The sequence below is a fragment of the Notothenia rossii genome, assembly GCF_949606895.1.
Source record: "Notothenia rossii genome assembly, contig: scaffold_64, whole genome shotgun sequence".
Classification (NCBI taxonomy): domain Eukaryota; kingdom Metazoa; phylum Chordata; class Actinopteri; order Perciformes; family Nototheniidae; genus Notothenia; species Notothenia rossii.
The window spans coordinates 250,740-276,850 of NW_027639736.1; the positions used below are offsets into that span (position 1 = coordinate 250,740).

The following is a 26,111-nucleotide window of genomic DNA, read 5'->3' on the forward strand; positions in this document are numbered from 1 at the left end:
AGCGTGTTTTAAACGCATAGGAAGCGTGTTTTAAACGCATAGGAAGCGTGTTTTAAACGCATAGGAAGCGTGTTTTAAACGCATAGGAAGCGTGTTTTAAACGCATAGGAAGCGTGTTTTAAACGCATAGGAAGCGTGTTTTAAACGCATAGGAAGTGTGTTTTAAACGCATAGGAAGCGTGTTTTAAACGCATAGGCAGCGTGTTCTAAACGCATAGGAAGCGTGTTTTAAACGCATAGGAAGCGTGTTTTAAACGCATAGGCAGCGTGTTTTAAACGCATAGGAAGCGTGTTTTAAACGCATAGGAAGCGTGTTTTAAACGCATAGGCAGCGTGTTTTAAACGCATAGGCAGCGTGTTTTAAACGCATAGGCAGCGTGTTTTAAACGCATAGGCAGCGTGTTTTAAACGGAGGATAAACCATCAGATTCTTCAGATCTATTTCAATACATCCTGTTTCTACAGGAGAAGAATGAAATAAGAACATTAAAGTTAATGGACCCACAATGTTACTGAGGAGCACAGTCACTCCCTTGTCTCCTCTCACCTTCCTCTCTCTCCTCCCACCTTCCTCTCTCCTCCTCCTTGTCTCCTTCCATCTTCCTCTCTCTTTCCTCCCCCCTTGTCTCCTCCCACCTTCCTCTCTCTCTTTCCTCCTTGTCTCCTCCCACCTTCCTCTATCTCTCGCTCTCTCTCTCCTTGTCTCCTCCCACCTTCCTCTCTCTCCCCTTCTCTCTCTCCCCCATTGTCTCCTCCCACCTTCCTCTCTCTCTCCCCCCTTGTCTCCTCTCTCTCTCTCTCTCTCCCCCCTTGTCTCCTCCCCCCCTTGTCTCCTCCCCCTCCAGACGGAAACGCGCAGTGTTGCTTCTCTTGTGTTTCCTCTCTCTCCTCCCCCCTCTCTCTCCTCCCCCCTCTATCTCCCCCCTTGTCTCCTCCCCCTCCAGACGGAAACGCGCAGTGTTGCTTCTCTTGTGTTTCCTCGCAGTTTCTCTCCGGTGTCTCGCGCTCCTCGTAACTGCAGAAAGCAGCGGATCTTCGGCCTCGCGCTACCCGGAACCCCTCCCCCCCCCCGGTTGGATCAATCCCAAAGCCCACGGACCCCCCACACCCTGAGGCCCGCAGTGCGCGCGCAGCCATCCGCAGGCCTCCCGCGCGGACAGCGCGTTTCCCGGGAAAAATGGACGCGAGCACCGGAAGTCTGGGTGAGTCCTGGCTCGTGCAACGGCAGCACGGGGAGATCTGGCAGCGACACGTGTCACTGCACCCCCCATCCGCAAAACAAACACACACACACTGCTTGACCGGAAGTGAGCGGGGACACTTCCGGTGCAGTAGTGTGTGTGTGTGTGTGTGTGTGTGTGTGTGTGTGTGTGTGTCTGCAACTGTGTGTGTAACTGTCTGTGCAACTGTGTGTGTAACTGTGTGTGTGTGTCTGTGCAACTGTGTGTGTGTGTAACTGTGTGTGTGTGTGTAACTGTGTGTGTGTGTAACTGTGTGTGTGTAACTGTGTGTGTGTCTGTGCAACTGTGTGTGTGTGCAACTGTGTGTGTGTGTCTGTGCAACTGTGTGTGTGTGTGTGTGTAACTGTGTGTGTGTGTGTGTGTGTAACTGTGTGTGTGTCTGTGCAACTGTGTGTGTCTGCAACTGTGTGTGTCTGCAACTGTGTGTGTTTGTAACTGTGTAGCTGTGTGTGTGACTGTGTGTAACTGTGTGTCTGTGTGTAACTGACTGTGTGTGTGACTGTGTGTGTGTGTGTGTGTGTGTGTGTGTGTGTGTGTGTTTAGATGTGTATGTGTGTGTGTTTACTTCTGGGCCAATATACATTTGAGATATTTGACAGTATTATCATTATTTGTTATATATATTTATATTTCTGTGTACATTGCAGTAAGTTATATATTATAATATATATCCTCTAGATCAGTGTTTCTCAAACTCTTTCATACCAAGGACACTTAACCAATAAAAAAACCCTCACGGGACCACCTGACTCTACAAATATCCAGAAACAAAAGGCCTGCTCACCACTGCAACAGTTTATAACAAATGGCAGCCTATAATAATGACAGCTTAACTTCTCTACATCGCCTCGTTCACACATTAAATCAACCATACAAAAACAACTACAGGTTATATAAGCATTTAGTTCAAATGCGATTTAAAATGCTCTCAGGTTTTACACCTCTTATGAAATGTAGACTACATTTATCACAGAGTTTATGTCCAACAGACTCTCCGATCGTTGGCTACTGAGAGAAATGCTAAACACACCGCATGTAGTACGACACAAACCTCCGCTGAGGTTCGGGGGCAACAGCGGTAATTAAAGTTTCAAAGTCTCAAAGATGCTATAACTCCTGTCACAAACTGGATGAATGTGTAGTGTTTAGTTAAAGGAGGATGAAAGCGTAACTAAGGAGCTCTATTGGAGTGACTCTGATGGTTATTGGACTCAGGATTCATTCATTTGGATTCCTGCTGTATGAAGAAATTAAAGGACGGCGCAAGTGGAACCAATTCACAAAGGGATCAAACTGTTTAAAACACATGCTCAAAGTAAGCCGGATTCTGCCGTTGTGTTTCTGTGGATTCAAAAGTCCTAAATAATCTACAAAATGGAGGAGACCGATCTGATCGGAGCAACTGAGACAAATAATCCAACTGATACCGGCATGGACGATGACTATGTTTTAAAAATGCGCTTATCCAGACAAGCCTGGTTTGGACACTTTACGGGCAGAAGAAACATTTCTATTAAAGAAAGAATTATACATTTCTGTCTTTTTATGCCTTTAATAGCTACTAACTTGCATTTCTATTAAAATTATAGGGTGTCCGGGGTCTTAAAAAGTATTAAAAGTTGATAAATCAATTTAGCGAAAATTAAGGCTATTAAAAAGTATTAAACTGCATTTTCCAAGGTATTAAGAAGGTCCACAGCAACATGAAACACCCTTTAATTGACTGCAACGACATGTCGGGAACACCCTCAAGGCGGCCCCATGCATAGCGCACCTGGGGGGGGGGGGGGGGGGGGGGGAGTGTGTTGGGGTGCCACTGATGGGGATGAAAGCTGGTTCCAGGGGCCCCCACAGACTCTAGCATCGCCACTGTCGATGGGGATCAAAGCTGTCCGGTCCCACATAGTGCTAGCCAGAAAGCCGCAGCGTTTAAGTCCCGACTCTCCCGATAGCCAATCCGTGCCTCCCCTGACTGCACGTCGCTGACACACACTGCTGCAGACTCTCTGCACGGAGGAGCAGCGGAGTCCGGCCGATGCTGCTCCTCCAAGGAAGAGACACACGTTCACAAAGCCGAACTATATCCTGTCAGAGATCTGCTATTTTCAAGTAAAGTCAACACATATAAACCCTAAATATAGTCTATATTAAGAACGAGAAAAGGCTTAACATATATATCCTTTTTTGCTTTATCTCTTGGGAACAATGCCTAAATCAAAGACTACTTTCTAATGGTTTCTTTTTCTAATAAACCTTGCATTGGGTTGGTCACTCAATTCATTCTCTTGTGCTTTGTTCTATCTGATTTATGATAAGGAGTTATCACAAGCTGTTTAGTTGTGCTATCTTACAATCCATACTGTGTATAGTCAATGTGAGGTGAAGTGTGTCGCCATGGTAACCGGTTAGAACTTGAAGGGGGGGGGGGGCCCAGGCTGGGAGCCACTGCTCTAGATGACAGCATGTCCTCGGAGGTGACGGACCGCCTCTCCTCTCTTTATATATGATTATATATTATATATCTTCTAGATGACAGCATGTCCTCGGAGGTCACGGACCGCCTCTCCTCTCTGGAGCTCCGGGTCCAGCAGCAGGAAGACGAGCTCACCGTGATGAAAGCGGCTCTCGCTGACGTTCTGCGACGCCTCGACGCCTCCGAGAGCAAGAAGCAGAGCGCAGGGAAAGGTACATTATTATTCACCTGTTTATTGTCCAGTTCACTGGTCCTGGTCCTGGCCCTGGTTCTGGTCCTGGTCCTGGCCCTGGTTCTGGTCCTGTTTCTGGTCCTGGTCCAGTTCACTGGTTCTTGTCTAACATGCCCCCCTTGTAGGTGGTGCCGCTCTGAAGGAAGCGTACTCCATGTCTTGCATCTCTAACGGAGGAACCCCCGGCAGGAAGAGAGAGTCCACCTCCGTCACCAGGAAGGAGACGCTGGCCTCTGCTGCCAAGAGGTACACACACACACACACACACACACACACACACACACACACACACACACACACACACACACACACACACACACACACACACACACACACACACACACACACACACACACACACACACAGGTCTATCATGTATTTATATTTAACGGTTCAGTTTTCTCCGCAGTTCTCAAATTCAGGTTGATTATATTCAGAGTGTTTCTAGCATCAGCTCCGATTCGCACACGTTGTTGAATTACATCAGTGAAATCAGCAGAGTCAGTGTAGTCAGTAAAATCAGTCGTCGGTGAAATCAGTAGAGTCAGGGTAATCAGCAGTCAGAGAAATCTGAGGATTCAGTGAAATCAGTAGTCAGTAAAGTCGGTCGTCAGTGATGTCTGTAGTCAGGGTAATCGGTGAAATCAGGGGATTCAGTAAAATCAGTAGAGTCAGTAGAATCGGCCAATTTAGTGAAATCAGTTAAATCAGCAGAGCTCGTGAAATCTGTGGAGTTAGTGGACTCAGCAGAGTTAGTGGAATCAGCAGAGTTAAGGAGAGTCAGTGGAATCAGCAGAGTTAGTGGAATCAGGAGAATCAGTGGACTCAGCAGAGTTAGTGGAATCAGGAGAGTCAGTGGAACCAGGAGAGTTAGTGGAATCAGGAGAGTCAGTGGAACCAGGAGAGTTAGTGGAATCAGGAGAGTCAGTGGAATCAGGAGAGTTAGTGGAATCAGCAGAGTTAGTGGAATCAGGAGAGTTAGTGGAATCAGCAGAGTTAGTGGAATCAGGAGAGTTAGTGGAATCAGCAGACTTAGTGGAATCAGGAGAGTTAGTGGAATCTCGAGAGTTAGTGGAGTTAGTGGAATCAGCAGAGTTAGTGGAATCAGGAGAGTTAGTGGAATCAGCTGAGTTAGTGGACTCAGCAGAGTTAGTGGAATCAGCAGAGTTAGTGGAATCAGGAGAGTTAGTGGAATCAGGAGAGTTAGTGGAGTTAGTGGAATCAGCAGAGTTAGTGGAATCAGGAGAGTTAGTGGAACCAGGAGAGTTAGTGGAGTTAGTGGAATCAGCAGAGTTAGTGGAATCAGGAGAGTTAGTGGAATCAGCAGAGTTAGTGGAGTCAGGAGAGTTAGTGGAATCAGCAGAGTTAGTGGAATCAGGAGAGTTAGTGGAGTTAGTGGAATCAGGAGAGTTAGTGGAATCAGGAGAGTTAGTGGAGTTAGTGGAATCAGCAGAGTTAGTGGAATCAGGAGAGTTAGTGGAGTTAGTGGAATCAGGAGAGTTAGTGGAATCAGCAGAGTTAGTGGAGTTAGTGGAATCAGCAGAGTTAGTGGAATCAGGAGAGTTAGTGGAGTTAGTGGAATCAGCAGAGTTAGTGGAATCTCGAGAGTCAGTAGAATCAGCCAAGTTAGTGAAATCAGTTAAATCAGCAGAGCTCGTGAAATCTGTGGAGTTAGTGGAATCAGGAGAGTTAGTGGAATCAGCAGAGTCAGTGGAATCAGCAGAGTTAGTGGAGTCAGCAGAGTCAGTGGAATCAGGAGAATTAGGGGAATCAGGAGAGTAATTGGAATCAGCAGAATTAGTGGAGTTAGTGGAATCAGGAGAGTTAGTGGAATCAGGAGAGTTAGTGGAATCAGCAGAATTAGTGGAGTTAGTGGAATCAGCAGTTAGTGGAATCAGCAGAGTCAGTGGAATCATCAGAGTTAGTGGACTCAGGAGAGTCAGTAGAATCAGCAGAGTTAGTGGAGTTAGTGGAATCAGGACAGTTAGTGGAATCAGCAGAGTCAGTGGAATCAGGAGAGTCAGTGGAATCAGCAGAGTTAGTGGAATCAGGAGAGTTAGTGGAGTTAGTGGAATCAGGACAGTTAGTGGAATCAGCAGAGTCAGTGGAATCAGGAGAGTCAGTGGAATCAGCAGAGTCAGTGGAATCAGCAGAGTTAGTGGAATGAGGAGAGTTAGTGGACTCAGGAGAGTTAGTGGAATCAGCAGAATTAGTGGAGTTAGTGGAATCAGCAGAGTTAGTGGAATGAGGAGAGTTAGTGGAGTTAGTGGAATCAGCAGAGTTAGTGGAGTTAGTGGAATCAGGACAGTTAGTGGAATCAGCAGAGTCAGTGGAATCAGGAGAGGTAGTGGAATCAGCAGAGTTAGTGGAATGAGGAGAGTTAGTGGAGTTAGTGGAATCAGCAGAGTCAGTGGAATCAGGAGAGTTAGTGGAGTTAGTGGAATCAGCAGAGTTAGTGGAATCTCAAGAGTTAGTGGAATCAGCAGAGTTAGTGGAATCAGCAGAGTTAGTGGAGTTAGTGAAATCAGCAGAGTTAGTGGAGTTAGTGGAATCAGGAGAAGTAGTGGAATCAGCAGAGTTAGTGGAATGAGGAGAGTTAGTGGAGTTAGTGGAATCAGCAGAGTTAGTGGAGTTAGTGGAATCAGGACAGTTAGTGGAATCAGCAGAGTCAGTGGAATCAGGAGAGGTAGTGGAATCAGCAGAGTTAGTGGAATGAGGAGAGTTAGTGGAGTTAGTGGAATCAGCAGAGTTAGTGGAATCAGCAGAGTCAGTGGAATCAGGAGAGTTAGTGGAGTTAGTGGAATCAGCAGAGTTAGTGGAATCAGCAGAGTTAGTGGAATCTCAAGAGTTAGTGGAATCAGCAGAGTTAGTGGAGTTAGTGGAATCAGGACAGTTAGTGGAATCAGCAGAGTCAGTGGAATCAGGAGAGTTAGTGGAATCAGCAGAGTTAGTGGAATGAGGAGAGTTAGTGGAGTTAGTGGAATCAGCAGAGTTAGTGGAATCTCGAGAGTTAGTGGAATCAGGAGAGGTGGTGGACTCAGGAGAGTTAGTGGAATCAGGAGTCAGTGGAATCAGCAGAGTTATTGGAATCAGGAGAGTCAGTGGAATCAGGAGAGGTAGTGGAATCAGCAGAGTTAGTGGAATGAGGAGAGTTAGTGGAGTTAGTGGAATCAGCAGAGTTGGTGGACTCAGGAGAGTTAGTGGAATCAGGACAGTTAGTGGAATCAGCAGAGTCAGTGGAATCAGGAGAGTCAGTGGAATCAGCAGAGTTAGTGGAATGAGGAGAGTTAGTGGACTCAGGAGAGTTAGTGGAATCAGCAGAATTAGTGGAGTTAGTGGAATCAGGACAGTTTGTGGAATCAGCAGAGTCAGTGGAATCAGGAGAGGTAGTGGAATCAGCAGAGTTAGTGGAATGAGGAGAGTTAGTGGAGTTAGTGGAATCAGGAGAGTTAGTGGAATCAGCAGAGTTAGTGGAATCAGCAGAGTTAGTGGAGTTAGTGAAATCAGCAGAGTTAGTGGAGTTAGTGGAATCAGGACAGTTAGTGGAATCAGCAGAGTCAGTGGAATCAGGAGAGGTAGTGGAATCAGCAGAGTTAGTGGAATGAGGAGAGTTAGTGGAGTTAGTGGAATCAGCAGAGTTGGTGGACTCAGGAGAGTTAGTGGAATCAGGAGTCAGTGGAATCAGCAGAGTTAGTGGAATCAGCAGAGTCAGTGGAATCAGGAGAGTTGGTGGACTAAGCAGAGTCAGTGGTATCAGCAGAGTCAGTGGAATCAGGAGAGTCAGTGGAATCAGCAGAGTCAGTGGAATCAGGAGAGTCAGTGGAATCAGCAGAGTTAGTGGAGTTAGTGGAATCAGCAGAGTTAGTGGAGTTAGTGGAATCAGAGTTAGTGGACTCAGCAGAGTTATTGGAATCAGGAGAGTTAGTGGAATCAGCAGAGTAAGTGGAGTCAGGAGAGTTAGTGGAGTTAGTGGAATCAGAGTTAGTGGACTCAGCAGAGTTATTGGAATCAGGAGAGTTAGTGGAATCAGCAGAGTTAGTGGAGTTAGTGGAATCAGAGTTAGTGGACTCAGCAGCGTTATTGGAATCAGGAGAGTTAGTGGAATCAGCAGAGTTAGTGGAATCAGCAGAGTTAGTGGACTCAGCAGAGTTAGTGGAATCAGCAGAGTTAGTGGACTCAGCAGAGTTAGTGGAATCAGGAGAGTTAGTGGAATCAGCAGAGTTAGTGGAATCAGGAGAGTTAGTGGACTCAGCAGAGTTAGTGGAATCAGCAGAGTTAGTGGAATCAGGAGAGTTAGTGGAATCAGCAGAGTTAGTGGACTCAGCAGAGTTAGTGGACTCAGCAGAGTTAGTGGACTCAGCAGAGTTAGTGGAATCAGGAGAGTTAGTGGACTCAGCAGAGTTAGTGGACTCAGCAGAGTTAGTGGAATCAGGAGAGTTAGTGGACTCAGCAGAGTTAGTGGAATCAGCAGAGTTAGTGGACTCAGCAGAGTTAGTGGAATCAGGAGAGTTAGTGGAATCAGCAGAGTTAGTGGACTCAGCAGAGTTAGTGGAATCAGGAGAGTTAGTGGAATCAGCAGAGTTAGTGGAATCAGGAGAGTTAGTGGAATCAGCAGAGTTAGTGGAATCAGGAGAGTTAGTGAAATCAGCAGAGTTAGTGGAATCAGCAGCGTTAGTGGACTCAGCAGAGTTAGTGGAGTTAGTGGAATCAGCAGAGTCAGTGGAGTTACTGGAATCAGCAGTCAGTTAAATGAGTGGTCTGCGGACTCTCACGCTCCGGTTGTGTCCACAGTGGCACAGAGAGGAAGAAGGAGGGCAGCAGATCTCAGATGATGGAGATCCAGGAACGTGAGGAGCCTCCTCGCCAGAAAGACCTCTCCCCCTCCCCCTCCTCCCCCCACCCCCCCCAGCAGAGACCAGCACAGACCACTGACAGCAGTAAAGGCCTGACCCCCAAAAGGTTCAAATCTCTAATCTGTCGGCTCCTGCTGCGCTGCTCTGACTAACCCTAACCTCCAGGAGATCCTGGTGATCCTTGAGATCTCCTGAGACCTCCTGGAGATCTCCTGGTGATCCTGGAGATATCAGGAGACCTCCTGGAGATCCTAGGAATCCTGCAGATCTCCTGAGACCTCCTGGAGATCCAGGACACTTCTGAGATCCTGAACTTTCTGATGGTAGAATGCTGAGCTTTGTGTTTTCCTTATGAAGGATGTCATGATATCCGAGTCCAGGGCCTTGATCTTGAGTTCTGGAGAATCACAGATCGGCCGCCACGCATTAATGTAAAAAATTGTTTTACTTTAAACATCACCATCTCAGCTCCTAACCGCGGGAAGTAGGGGTGTTGGGGGTGACCGGTCGTCAAGGGCAGTTGACGGCTGGCTCGGTTCGCTCACGGCGGCACCGCCCTTAATGTGTTTTTAAACGGCATCATTGAAGTTGCAGCACGTTATGGGTGATATGCCTGCGCGCTAAGGGTGATATGCCGGCGCGCTAAGGGTGATATGCCGGCGCGCTAAGGGTGATATGCCGGCGCGCTAAGGGTGATACGGCAGGGCGCTAAGGGTGATATGCCGGCGCGCTAAGGGTGATACGGCGGGGCGCTAACGGTGATACGGCGGGGCGCTAAGGGTGATACGGCGGGGCGCTAACGGTGATACGGCGGGGCGCTAACGATGATACGGCGGGGCGTTGACAGTGATACGGTGGCGCGTACGTATCCAGCTTTTACTCAATTTATACCGCCGCCTTAATTTCTGATATGATGACATTCCTGATTCTCTTCCTCCTCTTCTCTATCTGCTGGTAGAACATTATTTCTCTGGGCTACTAACCTTTTCTCCTCCCAGCTCTAGCTGAGGACCTCCTGCTGGTGTGTGTGTGTGTGTGTGTGTGTGTGTGTGTGTGTGTGTGTGTGTGTGTGTGTGTGTGTGTGTGTGTGTGTGTGTGTGTGTGTGTGTGTGTGTGTGTGTGTGTGTGTGTGTGTGTGTGTGTGTGTGTGTGTGTGTGTGTGTGTGTGTGTGTGTGTGTGTGTGTGTGTGTGTGTGTGTGTGTGTGTGTGGGAGGTAGGTGAGCCAGCCAATCAGATTCCATCTCCAGAATCAGAAATCATTTTGATTGGACATCTTCAGTGAGCATTATCACGCTGTTCAAAAATATAGAATATTTATATAATGTTAATTATATATGTAATATTTATCATAAATAATATAGATCGATCTAGAAAACAGAGCCATGAAGCTGATCTGGAGATAAATCGAGACGAAGCTCAGTGACCTCCTCCTCTTGTAACAGTCCTGATGTTAATACTGTGTGTGTGTGTGTGTGTGTGTGTGTGTGTCAGGGGGCCCAGTGTGAAGCGGTCCTCAGGTATGGAGCGCTCTCAGAGCAGCACCTGGGATCCCTCCGAGGAGAACAGGAGCAAACTGCAGAAAGCTGCGTCCACCTCCAGACTGCTGAACAAGGTGGTGAAGACTGCCGAGAGGTACACACACACACACACACACACACACACACACACACACACACACACACACACACACACACACACACACACACACACACACACACACACACACACACACACCATAATATTTATGGTGTCTCAGGGTTAGTGAGATGTTTTCCTTTTCTCGTTTCAGACACAGAGACCCTGTGGTTAGTCAAGGTAAATATGCATCCTTATCTACATCAGTAATTATCTGCATCTTCGTCATCATCATCAGTACCAGCCAATAGGAAGCCAGTTTTTTCAGCCAATCCTCTTCATCCTCATCATGCTTACTCTTACTGGACCCACACATCTGTTCAGACTCTCAGGATGTTGTTGTTGTATGTGTTCATTTTTTTTACGTTGTTGTCAAGTGACGTTATCTTTGTCTCAAACCAGCAAAAATATCGACTCGAGAGAAAAACAGCCAAGCTGGTAAGTCCCGATAAGTGGTCAGAGCGAGCTAAGAGCTAACAGGCTAACCTGCTAACATGCTAACAGGCTAACCCGCTAACATCCTTACACGCTAACATGATAACAGCAGCTAAATGAGACTTCCTGTTTCTCTCTCTCCCTCTCTCTGTCCTTTACGTCTCTCTCTCCTTTACGTCGTCAGCCTCTCTCACCCACCTAATCAGGTGATATCACACCTGTCTGTGGCCCCGCCCCCTGCTGTTGTGTACCTCTATATAAGGTCAAAAATGTAGAACCTCTAAACCTAACCCTAACGAATCAGGGCACCAAAGAGAAGTCCAGCCCACCACCTAAATGTAAAGCAAGTTATTGGACGCTGCTGCCTTTCTCACATTGATTGACAGGTGACTTAACACGAGTGAGTGAGTGAAGGTAAACGATGACACGGCAGTTTCTGTTTGATCTGCTTCACCTGCACGCCATGCTATGCCTAAATCTCATCTGTCCACTACCTGTCCCGCATGTCACCCACCTGTCCCTCACCTGTCCCTCACCTGTCGCACCTATCCCTCACCTGTCCCTCACCTGTCACTTACTTGTCCCTTACCTGTCTCACCTGTCCCTCACCTGTCGCACCTATCCCTCACCTGTCCCTCACCTATCCCTCACCTGTCTCACCTGTCTCACCTGTCACTCACCTGTCTCACCTGTCCCTCACCTGTCCCTCACCTGTCACTCACCTGTTACCTGTCCCACACCTGTCCCTTACCTGTCTCACCTGTCACTCACCTGTCCCTCACCTGTCCCTCACCTGTCACTTACCTGTCCCTTACCTGTCTCACCTGTCCCTCACCTGTCGCACCTATCCCTCACCTGTCCCTCACCTATCCCTCACCTGTCTCACCTGTCACTCACCTGTCCCTTACCTGTCTCACCTGTCCCTCACCTGTCACTCACCTGTTACCTGTCCCACACCTGTCCCTTACCTGTCTCACCTGTCACTCACCTGTCCCTTACCTGTCCCTCACTTGTCACTCACCTGTCCCTTACCTGTCCATCACCTGTCCCACACCTGTCACTCACCTGTCCCTCACCTGTCACTCACCTGTCCCTCACCTGTCCCTCTATATTCTTTATACTGCTGTTTACAAAACGACTGCATGGTTTTTAGATATTTTCTCTCTCTCAGATTTTGGCTTGAATCATACTATGGCGATGACACTAGATGTATATACTGTGTGTATGTATATATATACATATATATATATATATATATATATATATATATATATATGTATATATATATATATATAAATGATTTCCGGAGCCTTACGGTACGTCCACACAGCAGCTTTAAAAAAATCTTCCAACGTTTCTCTGCCCATTCACTTTGAATGGGGATGACGTCACATTGCCTCGCTTTTCGCCGAACTGCATTGTGGGGAAGCAAAGCGAAGATTTCCAGGATTTTCAGGATTCAAAAGTTGAGCAATGTTCAACTTTTGAAGCTGAGCTGGAAGCGTCAGCCAATCAAATCCCGTTTATGCAAATCTGACAGTACAAGCGCTAGCCAATCAAACCGCGTGCAAGCTGGGAGACATACCGCAGTTCATTTCCTCATATTCCAAACGAGAAATTACGGTAGCAAATCACCCGGTTCTTTACGACCAGAACTATTTACCGGGATACAAACTGGAGGAACCAGGCATGGAGGGAGGTGGCAGAGACAGTGGGTGAAACTGGTAGGTTTTCGCCTGTTTGGGGAGTTTATATATATTGCTCGCATAAAATCCCCGGGGTTTTTTGCTTTGTAGGTCGGAGACGGGAGATTCATGTGATTGGTTGTTGGACGCGTTGCTCGCAAAAAATCCTCAAGCTCTCAGACACGCCCAGCTCCAAGATTTTCAAGATTTTTTCAAAGCTGCTGTGTGGACGTACCGTTACCCCTCTCATGAGTCTGGTTTAGTTTAACCTAGCTGTTTGCTAATCAGCAGCATTGTTCCTCTGCTTTCATGATCATTTATTTCCACATTGACGGTGTTTGCGTGTCCGTGTGTTTCAGAGGGGAATCACATTAAGATGTTCATGAGAGGACGACCAATCACCATGTTCATTCCATCAGACGTGGAGAGCTACGAGGACGTTCGGACGGAGCTTCCTTCAGAAAGACTCAAGCTGGAATGGGTGTATCCTCTTTATTTAAACATCACATAAAGTAACGTAATTACAACCGAGACTGTAGATCCTCAGTGGAGCCCAATAGCTCCTCAGTAGATTCAGAAGGTTTCACTTAGATCTCCAGGTGCTTCCTTGACTTCCTGCAGGTACGGTTACCGCGGCAGAGACTGCAGAGCAAATGTGTTTCTCCTTCCAACCGGAGAAATGGTTTACTTTGTGGCATCAGTCGTCGTTCTGTTTAACTACGAAGAACGGACTCAGAGACATTACCTCGGACACACCGACTGCGTCAAATGGTGAGAACTAACACAAATATGAATGAGCTTCTCCCCTCCTATTGGCCTGTCTGTGTGTGACATAATGTTTCTGTGTCCCCGTCAGTCTGGCCATCCATCCCGATAAGATCCGGATAGCTACGGGACAGATTGCAGGAGTAGACAAAGACGGACGGGTGAGGGGAAAAAAACAGACTTAAACTAATCCCACAGCGTTTCCTTTTTTCAATAATGAATACAACTTGTCTGTGATGCGTTCAGGCGCTGCAGCCTCACGTCCGGATCTGGGACTCCGTCAGTCTTTCTACGCTGCAGGTCATCGGGTTGGGAACGTTCGAGCGGGGCGTCGGATCTCTGGCTTTCTCTAAAGCTGTGAGTATCACCAGTAGTCCACATATGTCTGCCTGTCTGTGTGTAACCTGTCTGTGTGTAACCTGTCTGTGTGTAACCTGTCTGTGTGTAACCTGTCTGTCTGTAACCTGTGTGTCTGTAACCTGTCTGTGTGTAACCTGTCTGTGGAACCTGTCTGTGTGTAACCTGTCTGTCTGTAACCTGTGTGTCTGTAACCTGTCTGTGTGTAACCTGTCTGTGTGTAACCTGTCTGTGTGGAACCTGTCTGTGTGGAACCTGTCTGTGTGGAACCTGTCTGTGTGTAACCTGTCTGTCTGTAACCTGTGTGTCTGTAACCTGTCTGTGTGGAACCTGTCTGTGTGGAACCTGTCCGTGTGGAACCTGTCTGTGTATAACCTGTCTGTCTGTAACCTGTCTGTGTGTAACCTGTCTGTGTGGAACCTGTCTGTGTATAACCTGTCTGTCTGTAACCTGTCTGTCTGTAACCTGTCTGTGTGTAACCTGTCTGTGTGGAACCTGTCTGTGTGGAACCTGTCTGTGTATAACCTGTCTGTCTGTAACCTGTCTGTCTGTAACCTGTCTGTCTGTAACCTGTGTGTCTGTAACCTGTCTGTGTGTAACATGTCTGTGTGGAACCTGTCTGTGTATAACCTGTCTGTCTGTAACCTGTCTGTCTGTAACCTGTGTGTCTGTAACCTGTCTGTGTGGAACCTGTCTGTGTGGAACCTGTCTGTGTGGAACCTGTCTATGTGGAACCTGTCTGTCTGTAACCTGTGTGTCTGTAACCTGTCTGTGTGTAACCTGTCTGTGGAACCTGTCTGTGTGTAACCTGTCTGTGGAACCTGTCTGTGTGGAACCTGTCTGTGTGGAACCTGTCTGTCTGTAACCTGTCTGTGTGTAACCTGTCTGTCTGTAACCTGTCTGTGTGTAACCTGTCTGTGTGGAACCTGTCTGTCTGTAACCTGTCTGTGTGTAACCTGTCTGTGTGGAACCTGTCTGTGTGGAACCTGTCTGTGTGGAACCTGTCTGTGTGTAACCTGTCTGTCTGTAACCTGTCTGTGTGTAACCTGTCTGTGTGTAACCTGTCTGTGTGGAACCTGTCTGTGTGGAACCTGTCTGTGTGGAACCTGTCTGTGTGGAACCTGTCTGTGTGTAACCTGTCTGTCTGTAACCTGTCTGTCTGTAACCTGTCTGTGTGTAACCTGTCTGTGTGTAACCTGTCTGTGTGTAACCTGTCTGTGTGTAACCTGTCTGTGTGGAACCTGTCTGTGTGGAACCTGTCTGTCTGTAACCTGTCTGTGTGTAACCTGTCTGTGTGTAACCTGTCTGTCTGTAACCTGTCTGTGTGGAACCTGTATGTGTGTAACCTGTCTGTGTGTAACCTGTCTGTGTCCACAGGACTCGGGGCAGCACCTCAGTGTTGTTGACGACTGTAACGACCACATGCTGACGGTGTGGGAGTGGCAGAAGAAGTCAAAGATTGCTGAGATCAAGGTGAGAATGTATCACTTCATCCAATACCAACAATACCATCATTACCATCCATACTATCAATACCATAAACACCATCAATATCATTAATTCTAACGGTACCAAAAATACCAACAAATACCATTGATTCCATCAAAACCATAAACCCCATCATTACTGTCAATGCCATCAATATAATTAATACCAATATCACAATAATACAATCAATACCAACAACACCATTAATACTATTAATACACTCAATACCATCAATAACATTAATACCATTTTCTCCATTAATTCCATTAACACTGTTAATCCAAACAATAACATAATTTCCATTAATACCATCAATAGCATCAACACCACTATCAATACCATTAATACTCACAGTACCATCAATACTATCAATACCAACAATGCCATCAATACCAAGCATACCATCAGTCTGTAGAAGAAAACACAAACAGTGTAAATCAGTTTAATGGTTTGTGTCCTGAACCAGTCTGTGAAGCAGCTGGGTTCATATTTAATAGAAAATATAAAGATCAATATTCCAGCAGCTGGATAACACTATGCTTCTGTTCCAGAGCACTAACGAGGTGGTTCTGGAGGTGCAGTTCCACCCCACCGACCCCCACACCATCGTCACCTGCGGGAAGTCCCACATCTTCTTCTGGACCTGGAGCGGGACCTCTCTGGCCCGGAAACAGGGCATCTTTGGGGTGAGGACGGGGTCCAAAGTCTATTCATTGCTTTCATACAGGCTGGGGTATATACGTGTTGTATACCGGTTATAAATGGGTTGTATACGGTCTGGGTTCTGGGTCTTTTTCTCACCTCGGGGGCCCTTCTTAGCCGAGTTATTAACGGGTATATACGTGTTGTATACGGTTTATTTACAGGTTATATATAAGTCCAGGGAGGCGTGTGGCGCAGTCGATTGTGCGTTGGTGTTGGGATCAGATGCCACAGGTTCAAACCCCAGTGCAGTCAGCATGTCGTTGTGTCCCTGAGCAGTAGCGTGGCGTGGGGAAAAAATGAAGGGAAGCCAATAATACGTCCTTTCTTTTGGGGTGGGGGGGGGGGTGTGGTGCTCAATGTAATAACGTAACCAGATGAGTGATTACAGCGCCCGGTATCATTTTACACACATTTGTATCATACAGATGCAGGACTTACACACGCCTGCTATCTGACCGACAGGTCCGCACGCACTCTCCAGCCCAAACTCTAATAAGCATTCATTCACAAAGTAAATCAGGAGACCTTTAACGTTTTACGTCCGGTTCGCTCCTTTGTTCCTCGCTCCAGTTTGGGCATTGGCCTGTCATCAGATTGTATTTGTTGTTGCTTCTGCAGCGGAAGTTTAGTACAATTATTTTTGATTAAATACTACAAATCTCAACCCTCAATAATTGCACTTGCTTCGTTGCTTGCTACTTTCTAACAGCGGTGAGAGTGGTGCAGTGACGCTATCTATCTTCTATCGATTAGATTTATGATTAGAAAATTATAAAAGTTGGGTAGACATGTGGATATTATCCGACTGAACAAAACGTGCATTTATCAAACAGGTTCGTTTTCCACTGACCTTTTTTTGAGCTATTTTCCAAAACCTTGTGGAGAAATCCCATTGCTCTTTGTGGAGGGAAACCGAGCGCATCTTACTTCCGCTTTTTGGGACGCGTCACTGCACCACTAAATTGATGCGATTTGATTGGATTGTGAGGCAAGGGAAGCCAGCCGCCTCTGGCTTCCCTTGGCATGGCCCTGACCAATCACAGGTTGGCAGGGGCATGATGTGAGCCTCATCTGATTGGTCAATCCCTCCATTTTTTTTCACCAAGGGAAGCAAATTTCGGCTGGCCTCCTCTCGCAACAGAGAGTGCAATCTACTGTTTCACCATAACATCTAGAGGGGGCGCTGTTTCACTCTTTGTAAAATACTCAATGAGAATGGGGGAGAGACGGGCCGGCAGCAACACACAACAAAGAATTTCCGAAACTAAACAAAGTGTTTTTATTTATTTATTAAAATTATAACTACAATCCGAAAAAACAGGGGAAGCCTGGCTTCCCTTGGCCTCCAGGGGAAAACGCCACTGTCCCTGAGACACTTCAGCCCAAAGTGCTCCTGTGGGGATTGTCCACAGTATTGAGTATGTAAGTCGCTTTGGATAAAAGCGTCTAACAAGTGACATGTCGTGTGTTATACGGTTTATATACAGGTTATATACGCGTCATATACGGTTTATATACAGGTTATATACGCGTCATATACGGTTTATATACAGGTTATATACGCGTCATATACGGTTTATATACAGGTTATATACGCGTCATATACGGTTTGTATACAGGTTATATACGCGTCATATACGGTTTGTATACAGGTTATATACGCGTCATATACGGTTTGTATACAGGTTATATACGCGTCATATACGGTTTGTATACAGGTTATATACGCGTCATATACGGTTTGTATACAGGTTATATACGCGTCATATACGGTTTGTATACAGGTTATATACGCGTCATATACGGTTTGTATACAGGTTATATACGCGTCATATACGGTTTATATACAGTTTATATACGCGTCATATACGGTTTATATACAGGTTATATACGCGTCATATACGGTTTATATACAGGTTATATACGCGTCATATACGGTTTGTATACAGGTTATATACGCGTCATATACGGTTTGTATACAGGTTATATACGCGTCATATACGGTTTATATACAGGTTATATACGCGTCATATACGGTTTATATACAGGTTATATACGCGTCATATACGGTTTGTATACAGGTTATATACGCGTCATATACGGTTTGTATACAGGTTATATACGCGTCATATACGGTTTGTATACAGGTTATATACGCGTCATATACGGTTTGTATACAGGTTATATACGCGTCATATACGGTTTGTATACAGGTTATATACGCGTCATATACGGTTTATATACAGGTTATATACGCGTCATATACGGTTTATATACAGGTTATATACGCGTCATATACGGTTTATATACAGGTTATATACGCGTCATATACGGTTTATATACAGGTTATATACGCGTCATATACGGTTTGTATACAGGTTATATACGCGTCATATACGGTTTGTATACAGGTTATATACGCGTCATATACGGTTTATATACAGGTTATATACGCGTCATATACGGTTTATATACAGGTTATATACGCGTCATATACGGTTTATATACAGGTTATATACGCGTCATATACGGTTTATATACAGGTTATATACGCGTCATATACGGTTTGTATACAGGTTATATACGCGTCATATACGGTTTGTATACAGGTTATATACAGGTTATATACGCGTCATATACGGTTTATATACAGGTTATACACGCGTCATATACGGTTTGTATACAGGTTATATACGCGTTATATACGGTTTATTCACGCGCTATATACTACAGTCATAATGAATATTTGGGTCTTTTCATCCTGTAATACTCACATGCTGTTATTCTGTTGGCTCTCTCAGAAGTACGAGAAGCCAAAGTTCATCCAGTGTCTGGTGTTCCTGAGCTGTGGAGACATCCTGACCGGAGACTCAGGGGGGGTCTTACTGGTCTGGACCCGCAGCGCTTCGGAGACCCCCCCCCCCAGCAAGGGCCCCCGAGGTGAGACCCAGAACCAGAAGTTAGAGTGATGCGATGAGAGCGATTAGAGCGAAGCGAATACTTGCATCGCGTCCGGTGTGAACGCACCATCACAGTATTAATGATTGACTGTTACTGTTTTATTATCAGTGTTATAATAACAGAATGTGTGTGTACAGCGTTTCAGATCAGCCGGCAGGTCAAGGCTCATGAAGGCAGTGTGTTCTGTGTGTGTGAGACGAGGAGCGGCAGCCTGCTGACCGGGGGGGGAAAGGACCGGAAGATCATCCTGTGGGACCAGGAAGTGAGAGCAGAGCGGGACATGGAGGTACACACACACACACACACACACACACACACACACACACACACACACACACACACACACACACACACACACACACACACACACACACACACACACACACACACACACACACACACACACACACACACACACACACACACATGAATGGATGGATGGATGGATGGATGGATGAATGAATGGATATATGGATGGATGGATGAATGGATGAATGAATGGATGGATGGATGAACCTCCGAAGATGATCCAGAAGCTGCAGGCGTATGGAAAGAAGATCTCAGCGTACAGGAACAGGAAACACATCACATCCCCCATGATGTTCCCCAACATGACGATGAAGGGCCCCATCAACACACACACACACACACACACACACACACACACACACACACACACACAAATATGTTTACAGGGATGCAGCATCGCAAATATATCCACTTTGGAGTGGCTTTCGGGGACATACGACATATGAGGGGAAATGGGCGCGTTGAGATAAAAACCTTAACGGAAGGTTTTCTCCTGTTTTAAGGCGTGACCTTTGACATTAGGTAAAACAGAGGGGTCAAACGACATGTAATCTCCGAGCCGGTTCAAACGAGACCGTTCTCAAAGACCTCGGACCTTCCTGTGCGCCGGGAGATTAGTATGTCGTCTCTGGGGTTATGGTTGGGGTAAGACCTTGGGGTAAAGAGTTTGGGGCAGTATTTATGAGACACCTAATCCTTTTAAAGGGCCCATGTCATGCTTTTCCGGTTAGTACACGTCCCCGTGTGTGTTATGAAGTAACACACACACGCACACGCACATACGCACACACGCACACACACACACACTAGGGCTGCACGATATATCGTGTCGTGACAATAATCGCGTTATGCGCATGCGCGATATTCACATTTTTCTTTTTTAGGACGTGCGATATTAAGTAGGCAAATGAACTCAAACACGTCATGTTACAATAGCCACACACTGATCTTGGGTCACATGATGTGTGCGTGCAGGTCCCGGATCAGTACGGAACCATCCGAGCGGTTTCTGAGGGGAAGGGGGACGAGATCCTGGTGGGAACGTCTCGTAACTTCATCCTCAGAGGAACCTTTAACGACGGCTTCCTGGTGGAGGTCCAGGTGATTATTGTCTTTATATTATTGTTTTTATTTCAATCATTATTATTATTACTATTATTTGTGTTAATCTTGTTATAATTGGTTCAGGGTCTCAGTAATACCGTGATGTGTTCAGGCTCACAGTAGTGTCTCAGTAGTACTGAAGATGTGTGCACAATCAAACACTGCATCCAGCAGGCCGTTTGAACCTTTTATTTTCCAAATGATGGTTGACAAAGGTTTCGCTGCTTTGGATGATTTTATCTAAATAAAAAGGAACTATAACTACAATAATCATAATGATAAATAAGGTTCAGTATTCCACTTACATCATCTCATGCATGGATTAAACTCTTTTCTTTAACATAGATATGGGTCAAAGGGAATCTAGAAGGCGGATCTAACATAAACAAAACAGTGTGTTAAAGTCAAGCTCAACATTTCATCAACTGATTTAAGTACAAACAATTCAGCTCCATGTGCCAACTCACAGTTCCTTTGTTCCTCAGTCTCTGGTGGGAAGGAAATGAGTGACCGGCCTGAAGGGCGGAGCTTTAAAGACTTTGTTGGGGGAGTGGTCTACACTTGTTTGACAGAGGTGGTGATGCAGGTTGAGAGGGGAGAGACTTGTGATTTCTAACAAGTACCGTGATGTGTTCAGGCTCTCAGTAGTGTCCCAGTAGTACTGTGATGTGTTCAGGGTCTCAGTAATGCTGTGACGTGTTCAGGGTCTCAATAATACTGTGATGTGTTCAGGGTCTCAGTAATACTGTGATGTGTTAAGGGTCTCAGTAATACTGTGATGTGTTCAGGGTCTCAGTAATACTGTGATGTGTTCAGGGTCTCAGTAATACTGTGATGTGTTAAGGGTCTCAGTAATACTGTGATGTGTTCAGGGTCTCAGTAATACTGTGACGTGTTCAGGGTCTCAGTAATAATGTGACGTGTTCAGGGTCCCAGTAATAATGTGACGTGTTCAGGGACACACTGACGAGCTGTGGGGTCTGGCCTCCCACCCCTCCAGAGGGATGTTTCTGACCTGCGCTCAGGACCGGCTGGTCTGCCTCTGGAGCGCCGAGGAGCATCGCCTGCAGTGGAGCCGCTCGCTGGAGGTGAGCTTTGATTGGAGGATTCACCGCTGATTGGAAGATGATTGACAGCTGATTGAATGATTGACAGCTGATTGGAGGATGATTGACAGCATTATGTCCTCTCAGGAACACGGACACTGTGCAGACTTCCATCCCAGCGGAGCCGTGGTTGCGATAGGGACACATTCAGGAAAGTGAGTATCTCTGTCTGTCTCCCACCTGTCTGTCTCTCACCTGTCTCTCATCTGTCTCTCACCTGTTTGTCTGTCACCTGTCTGTCTCTCGCCTGTCTCTCACCTGTCTGTCGCTCACCTTTATCTCACCTGTTTGTCTCTCACCTGTCTGTCTCTCACCTGTCTGTCGCTCACCTTTCTCTCACCTGTCTGTCTTTCACCTGTCTCTCGCCTGTCTCTCACCTGTCTATCACCTTTCTGTCTCTCACCTGTCTCTCTCACCTGTCTCCCTCTCACCTGTCTGTCTCTCATTTGTCTGTCTCTCACCTGTCTCTCACCTGTCTGTGTCTCACCTGTCTCCCACCAGTCTGTCTCTGACCTGTCTCTCATCTGTCTCTCACCTGTTTGTCTGTCACCTGTCTGTCTCTCGCCTGTCTCTCACTTCTCTGTCGCTCACCTTTATCTCACCTGTTTGTCTCTCACCTGTCTGTCTCTCATCTGTCTCTCACCTGTTTGTCTGTCACCTGTCTGTCTCTCGCCTGTCTCTCACCTGTCTGTCGCTCACCTTTATCTCACCTGTTTGTCTCTCACCTGTCTGTCTCTCACCTGTCTGTCGCTCACCTTTCTCTCACCTGTCTGTCTTTCACCTGTCTCTCGCCTGTCTCTCACCTTTCTGTCTCTCACCTGTCTCTCTCACCTGTCTCCCTCTCACCTGTCTGTCTCTCATTTGTCTGTCTCTCACCTGTCTCTCACCTGTCTGTGACTCACCTGTCTCTCGCCTGTCTGTCTCTCCCCTGTCTGTCTCTCACCTGTCTGTCTCTCACCTGTCTGTCTCTCATTTGTCTGTCTCTCACCTGTCTCTCACCTGTCTGTCTGTCTCTCACCTGTTTGTCTCTCACCTGTCTGTGTCTCACCTGTCTCTCGCCTGTCTGTCTCTCAGGTGGTACGTCCTGGACGCAGACACCACAGACCTGGTGTCTATCCACACGGATGGTAACGAGCAGCTGTCAGTGATGCGCTTCTCTGTCGGTGGGTGACATCATCCTGTTTTCATGATCATGCTTTGCGAGGAGTGAACTACATTACCCACAATGCTCCTCTCTGTTTGTGTCTGCAGATGGCGCTCTGTTGGCGGTTGGATCTCACGATAACCTTATTTACCTCTACACCGTCTCCGAGAGAGGACGCAAGTACAGCCGATACGGGAAGTGCTCGGTCAGTCCCTTTACTTCCTTTACGATTCACCCAGTCTGACAAGCACCCTAATGAGTCACCCAGTGTGACAAGGACCCTAACGAGTCACTCAGTCTGACAAGCACCCTAACGAGTCACCCAGTCTGACAAGCACCCTAACGAGTCACCCAGTCTGACAAGCACCCTAACGAGTCACCCAGTCTGACAAGCACCCTAACGAGTCACCCAGTCTGACAAGCACCCTAACGAGTCACCCAGTCTGACAAGCACCCTAACGAGTCACCCAGTCTGACAAGCACCCTAACGAGTCACCCAGTCTGACAAGCAACCTAACGAGTCACCCAGTCTGACAAGGACTCTAACGAGTCACCCAGTCTGACAAGCACCCTAATGATTCATGATGATGATGATGATGATGATGATGATGATGATGATGAAGATGAAGGTGTGTTCATGGGTCACCTGGATGTGTTCACAGGGACATTCGAGCTACATCACACACCTGGACTGGTCACCTGACAACAACTTCATCATGTCCAACTCGGGAGACTACGAGATCCTGTACTGTGAGTACTGTGTTGTTGTTGTTGTTGTTGTTGTTGTTGTTGTTGTTGTTGTTGTTGTGTTTCACTGCAGTGTTGTGTAGTAACAGTTGTGTGTTTTTAGGGGATGTTCCAAACGGCTGTAAGCTGATCAGAAATCGCTCCGAGTGCAAAGACATCGACTGGGCCACCTACACCTGCGTACTGGGGTACCACGTGTTCGGTCAGTACACCTGCACACCTGTGCACTCAGTACACCTGTACGTTTAAAGTAAAAATAACACACTTGTTTGTTCCTGTTACAAACGTGTGTGTGTGTGTGTGTGTGTGTGTGTGTGTGTGTGTGTGTGTGTGTGTGTGTGTGTGTGTGTGTGTGTGTGTGTGTGTGTGTGTGTGTGTGTGTGTGTGTGTGTGTGTGTGTGTGTGTGTGTGTGTGTGTGTGTGTGTGTGTGTGTGTGTGTGTGTGTGTGTGTGTGTGTGTGTGTGTGTGTGTGTGTGTCAGGTGTTTGGCCCGAGGGTTCAGACGGCACCGACATCAACGCTCTGATCAGATCTCACAACAGGAAGGTAATCGCTCTGGCAGACGACTTCTGTAAAGTTCACCTGTTTGCCTACCCATGCTCCACCCCCAAGGTGAGAAACACACACACACACACACACACACACACACACACACACACACACACACACACACACACACACACACACACACACACACACACACACACACACAGTGCTCCCGTTATACAGGTTTAATGAGTTTGAGGTGTGTGTTTCCCCGCAGGCTCCCAGCCATAAGTACAGTGCTCACAGCAGTCATGTGACCAACGTGAGCTTCCTGTATAACGACAGTCACCTGGTCTCCACGGGGGGGAAAGACACAAGCATCATGCAGTGGCGCCTGGTGGAAAGACCCGCCCTCTCCCTCCCTGACGGACAGCTCTCTAACTCCGCCCCTGACTTCAACCCGCCCCCTCTATCAGTGACCACGCCCATACAGGAACCCATCTCTGCCCCAACAGCCAATGGGACCCAGGACCCCTACCCAGAAAGCCCGGCCCCCTCAGCTCTGACCCCACCCCCCTCTGACAGCAGTGTGAGTCTGAAGGACAGCCTGGATCCGAGCGACGACACGGCAACGCCCAGCGACGAGGGGCTGCCCCCTCTCACCTCTTAATAGTGTGAGTGACTGTTGGTACAGCTATCTTTGTGAGGACCAGCCAGACGTTGTGATTGGACATTCAGTGTATGTGTGTGACCTCGGGTAACTTTTTCTCCAATCAGAGCAGAGCAGTAAGACGGGAAGTGGACCTGAAGTCTTAAATGAGTTTCAGAAACTGGTTCTCTTTACATGTTGTTTTAGAAATACTGGGATATTGCTGTTTATGATGAAAAAAAAACAGTGACGTAGAAGTAGCCGCAGGAAGTTTAAAACAGGAAACTGATTCTCTCCTTTGACTGGACTTTGTTGGGCTTTTATTTTGTTAAACTGCCACATTTTTATAGACATTTCACAATAAAAGCCCTCAAGGGAAGGGACAGAACTACGGGAGGCTTTTAATGTGAAACATGCAGGAAACATGAACCACACCCAGAAGCATGCTGGGAACATTTGAACACGTCCGGCCAGTGGACGCAGGGGGGCCTTCAGAATAAAGCGCCACCTGAAGGAGCTCCAGAGAAGCTGTGATAGGTGATTTAATGTCAGTTTGTATATGCTGCAGAGATCTGTGTATATTTCTGTTACCACCAGGGGGCAGCAGCTCCTCAGCTACACTGTAAAAACCACATTCAACTCTCGCATCTCTCAGCCAATTAGGGGCCAGGACAGCTGCTCCTCTCTGATTGGCTGGTTTTCAGTGACTGATTGAGTGACTGCTGATCTGTGTTTCTTATGGACCATCTCTGTTTATTGTTCTGAATGCCATCACCCCACGGGTGGTCATTAATGTTTTGCCTTTTTAATACTTTTTATCTTTATATCTCCATCTCATATCTTCATATCTCCATCTTTGATTTGTCAATTTACTTATCTTTTATATCTTTAACCTTTATATCTCCATCTTCCATGTCATCATTTTTTCTAATCTGCCCTCTGGGGTGCGGGGTTATGTGAGGGGGGCGGTGACGCGATTGGTGGGGTCTGTCTGTTATTTTACAGTGTTCGGTAACCATGACAACGTTCATTTGACTGTTTTGAGCCAATCATGTTTTCTCAAATGCATCCCTGTCAGACGACAGACTGTACTGAAGATTTCAACAAAAAAATGCAAATAAATGTTAAAAACGGACTCCAGCTTCTCTCCCGTCTCTGTTAGCATATTAGCCTTTAGCAGCTTTCATGTGGTGTGGCAAGAATCAGAAAAAAGGGTTTGTGAAAGAATAACCCTGACCCTGGGAGGTGGACCATGCGAGGAGCGCCTGAATGCACCACTCTACAGAGCCACTAGTGTTGGCGTTCGGCAGAATAATCATATTGTGATGTTAGGGAACTCCATAAGTTAGATTTTATATTCTATAAACCCAGAGTGCAGTTTATTTTAACTAAAAGGGTTAAAGAGTCTTGCCAAATATTATTTCACAGAAACATCAAGCCTCGATTCAAAGTCCAGAAACCAATTTACACACTGAGCTCACAAAACAAAACACAAACTGTTGCATCATGGGAAATGATCCTGGCTTTATTTAATGTCATGTGTTTGGATGATGTCCCTTTCCTGGGCTGTCATTGGCTCAGGCGTTGCAGCGGTCGGCGTGGCAACAGCTCCATCCAGGTTTATTACACGAGTCGAGCCGAGTGCAGCCTTTCTCTCCGTTACCTAAACAGGAAACGCATCATCAGACAGAGACAACCCTCCAAAGGCATTGAAAGTGTAATATTGTTCAGAGGA

At 46.7% G+C, this 26,111-nt stretch overlaps 2 protein-coding genes across 6 annotated transcripts in view; one reads left to right on the top strand and one right to left on the bottom strand.

The window, feature by feature from the left end:
- The first annotated feature begins 912 nt into the window (after positions 1–912).
- On the top strand, positions 913–25,511 carry eml4 (EMAP like 4). Of its 3 annotated transcripts, XM_079695709.1 has the most exons (24): positions 913–1,202; positions 3,771–3,926; positions 4,072–4,192; positions 8,738–8,905; positions 10,292–10,432; positions 10,590–10,615; positions 10,838–10,873; positions 12,915–13,038; positions 13,177–13,326; positions 13,412–13,481; positions 13,567–13,677; positions 15,055–15,150; positions 15,717–15,851; positions 18,672–18,810; positions 18,969–19,117; positions 20,116–20,241; positions 21,201–21,332; positions 21,438–21,505; positions 22,425–22,513; positions 22,602–22,699; positions 23,157–23,244; positions 23,345–23,443; positions 23,723–23,853; positions 24,005–25,511. In XM_079695709.1, the coding sequence occupies exons 1-24, from the start codon at positions 1,178–1,180 to the stop codon at positions 24,395–24,397; spliced, it is 2,871 nt and encodes a 956-aa protein (XP_079551835.1). In that variant the 5' UTR covers positions 913–1,177; the 3' UTR covers positions 24,398–25,511. The 3 variants fall into 3 exon arrangements, with proteins under 3 accessions (XP_079551835.1, XP_079551836.1, XP_079551837.1); XM_079695710.1 differs by lacking the exon at positions 10,838–10,873; XM_079695711.1 differs by lacking the exon at positions 8,738–8,905 and having other exon boundaries at positions 914–1,202.
- Positions 25,512–25,873: 362 nt separating this feature from the next.
- Positions 25,874–26,111, bottom strand: part of LOC307027468 (uncharacterized protein) — a 29,315-nt gene continuing 29,077 nt past the window's right edge. For all 3 annotated transcript variants that reach the window (XR_013804656.1, XR_013804657.1, XM_079695722.1), the window contains one exon: positions 25,874–26,039. Coding sequence is in view for 1 of the 3 variants with exons in the window: in XM_079695722.1 (XP_079551848.1) it covers positions 25,954–26,039 (86 nt within the window). In the remaining 2 variants the exon portion in view is untranslated. The remainder of the gene's footprint in view (positions 26,040–26,111) is intronic.

Excerpts from the sequence above, each read along its gene's own strand:
- eml4 (XM_079695709.1), top strand. The coding sequence starts at position 1,178 with ATGGACGCGAGCACCGGAAGTCTGG. Across the intron at positions 15,852-18,671 it reads GGAAACAGGGCATCTTTGGG|AAGTACGAGAAGCCAAAGTT; the intron begins GTGAGGACGGGG and ends TGGCTCTCTCAG. Across the intron at positions 23,245-23,344 it reads AGACTACGAGATCCTGTACT|GGGATGTTCCAAACGGCTGT; the intron begins GTGAGTACTGTG and ends GTGTGTTTTTAG.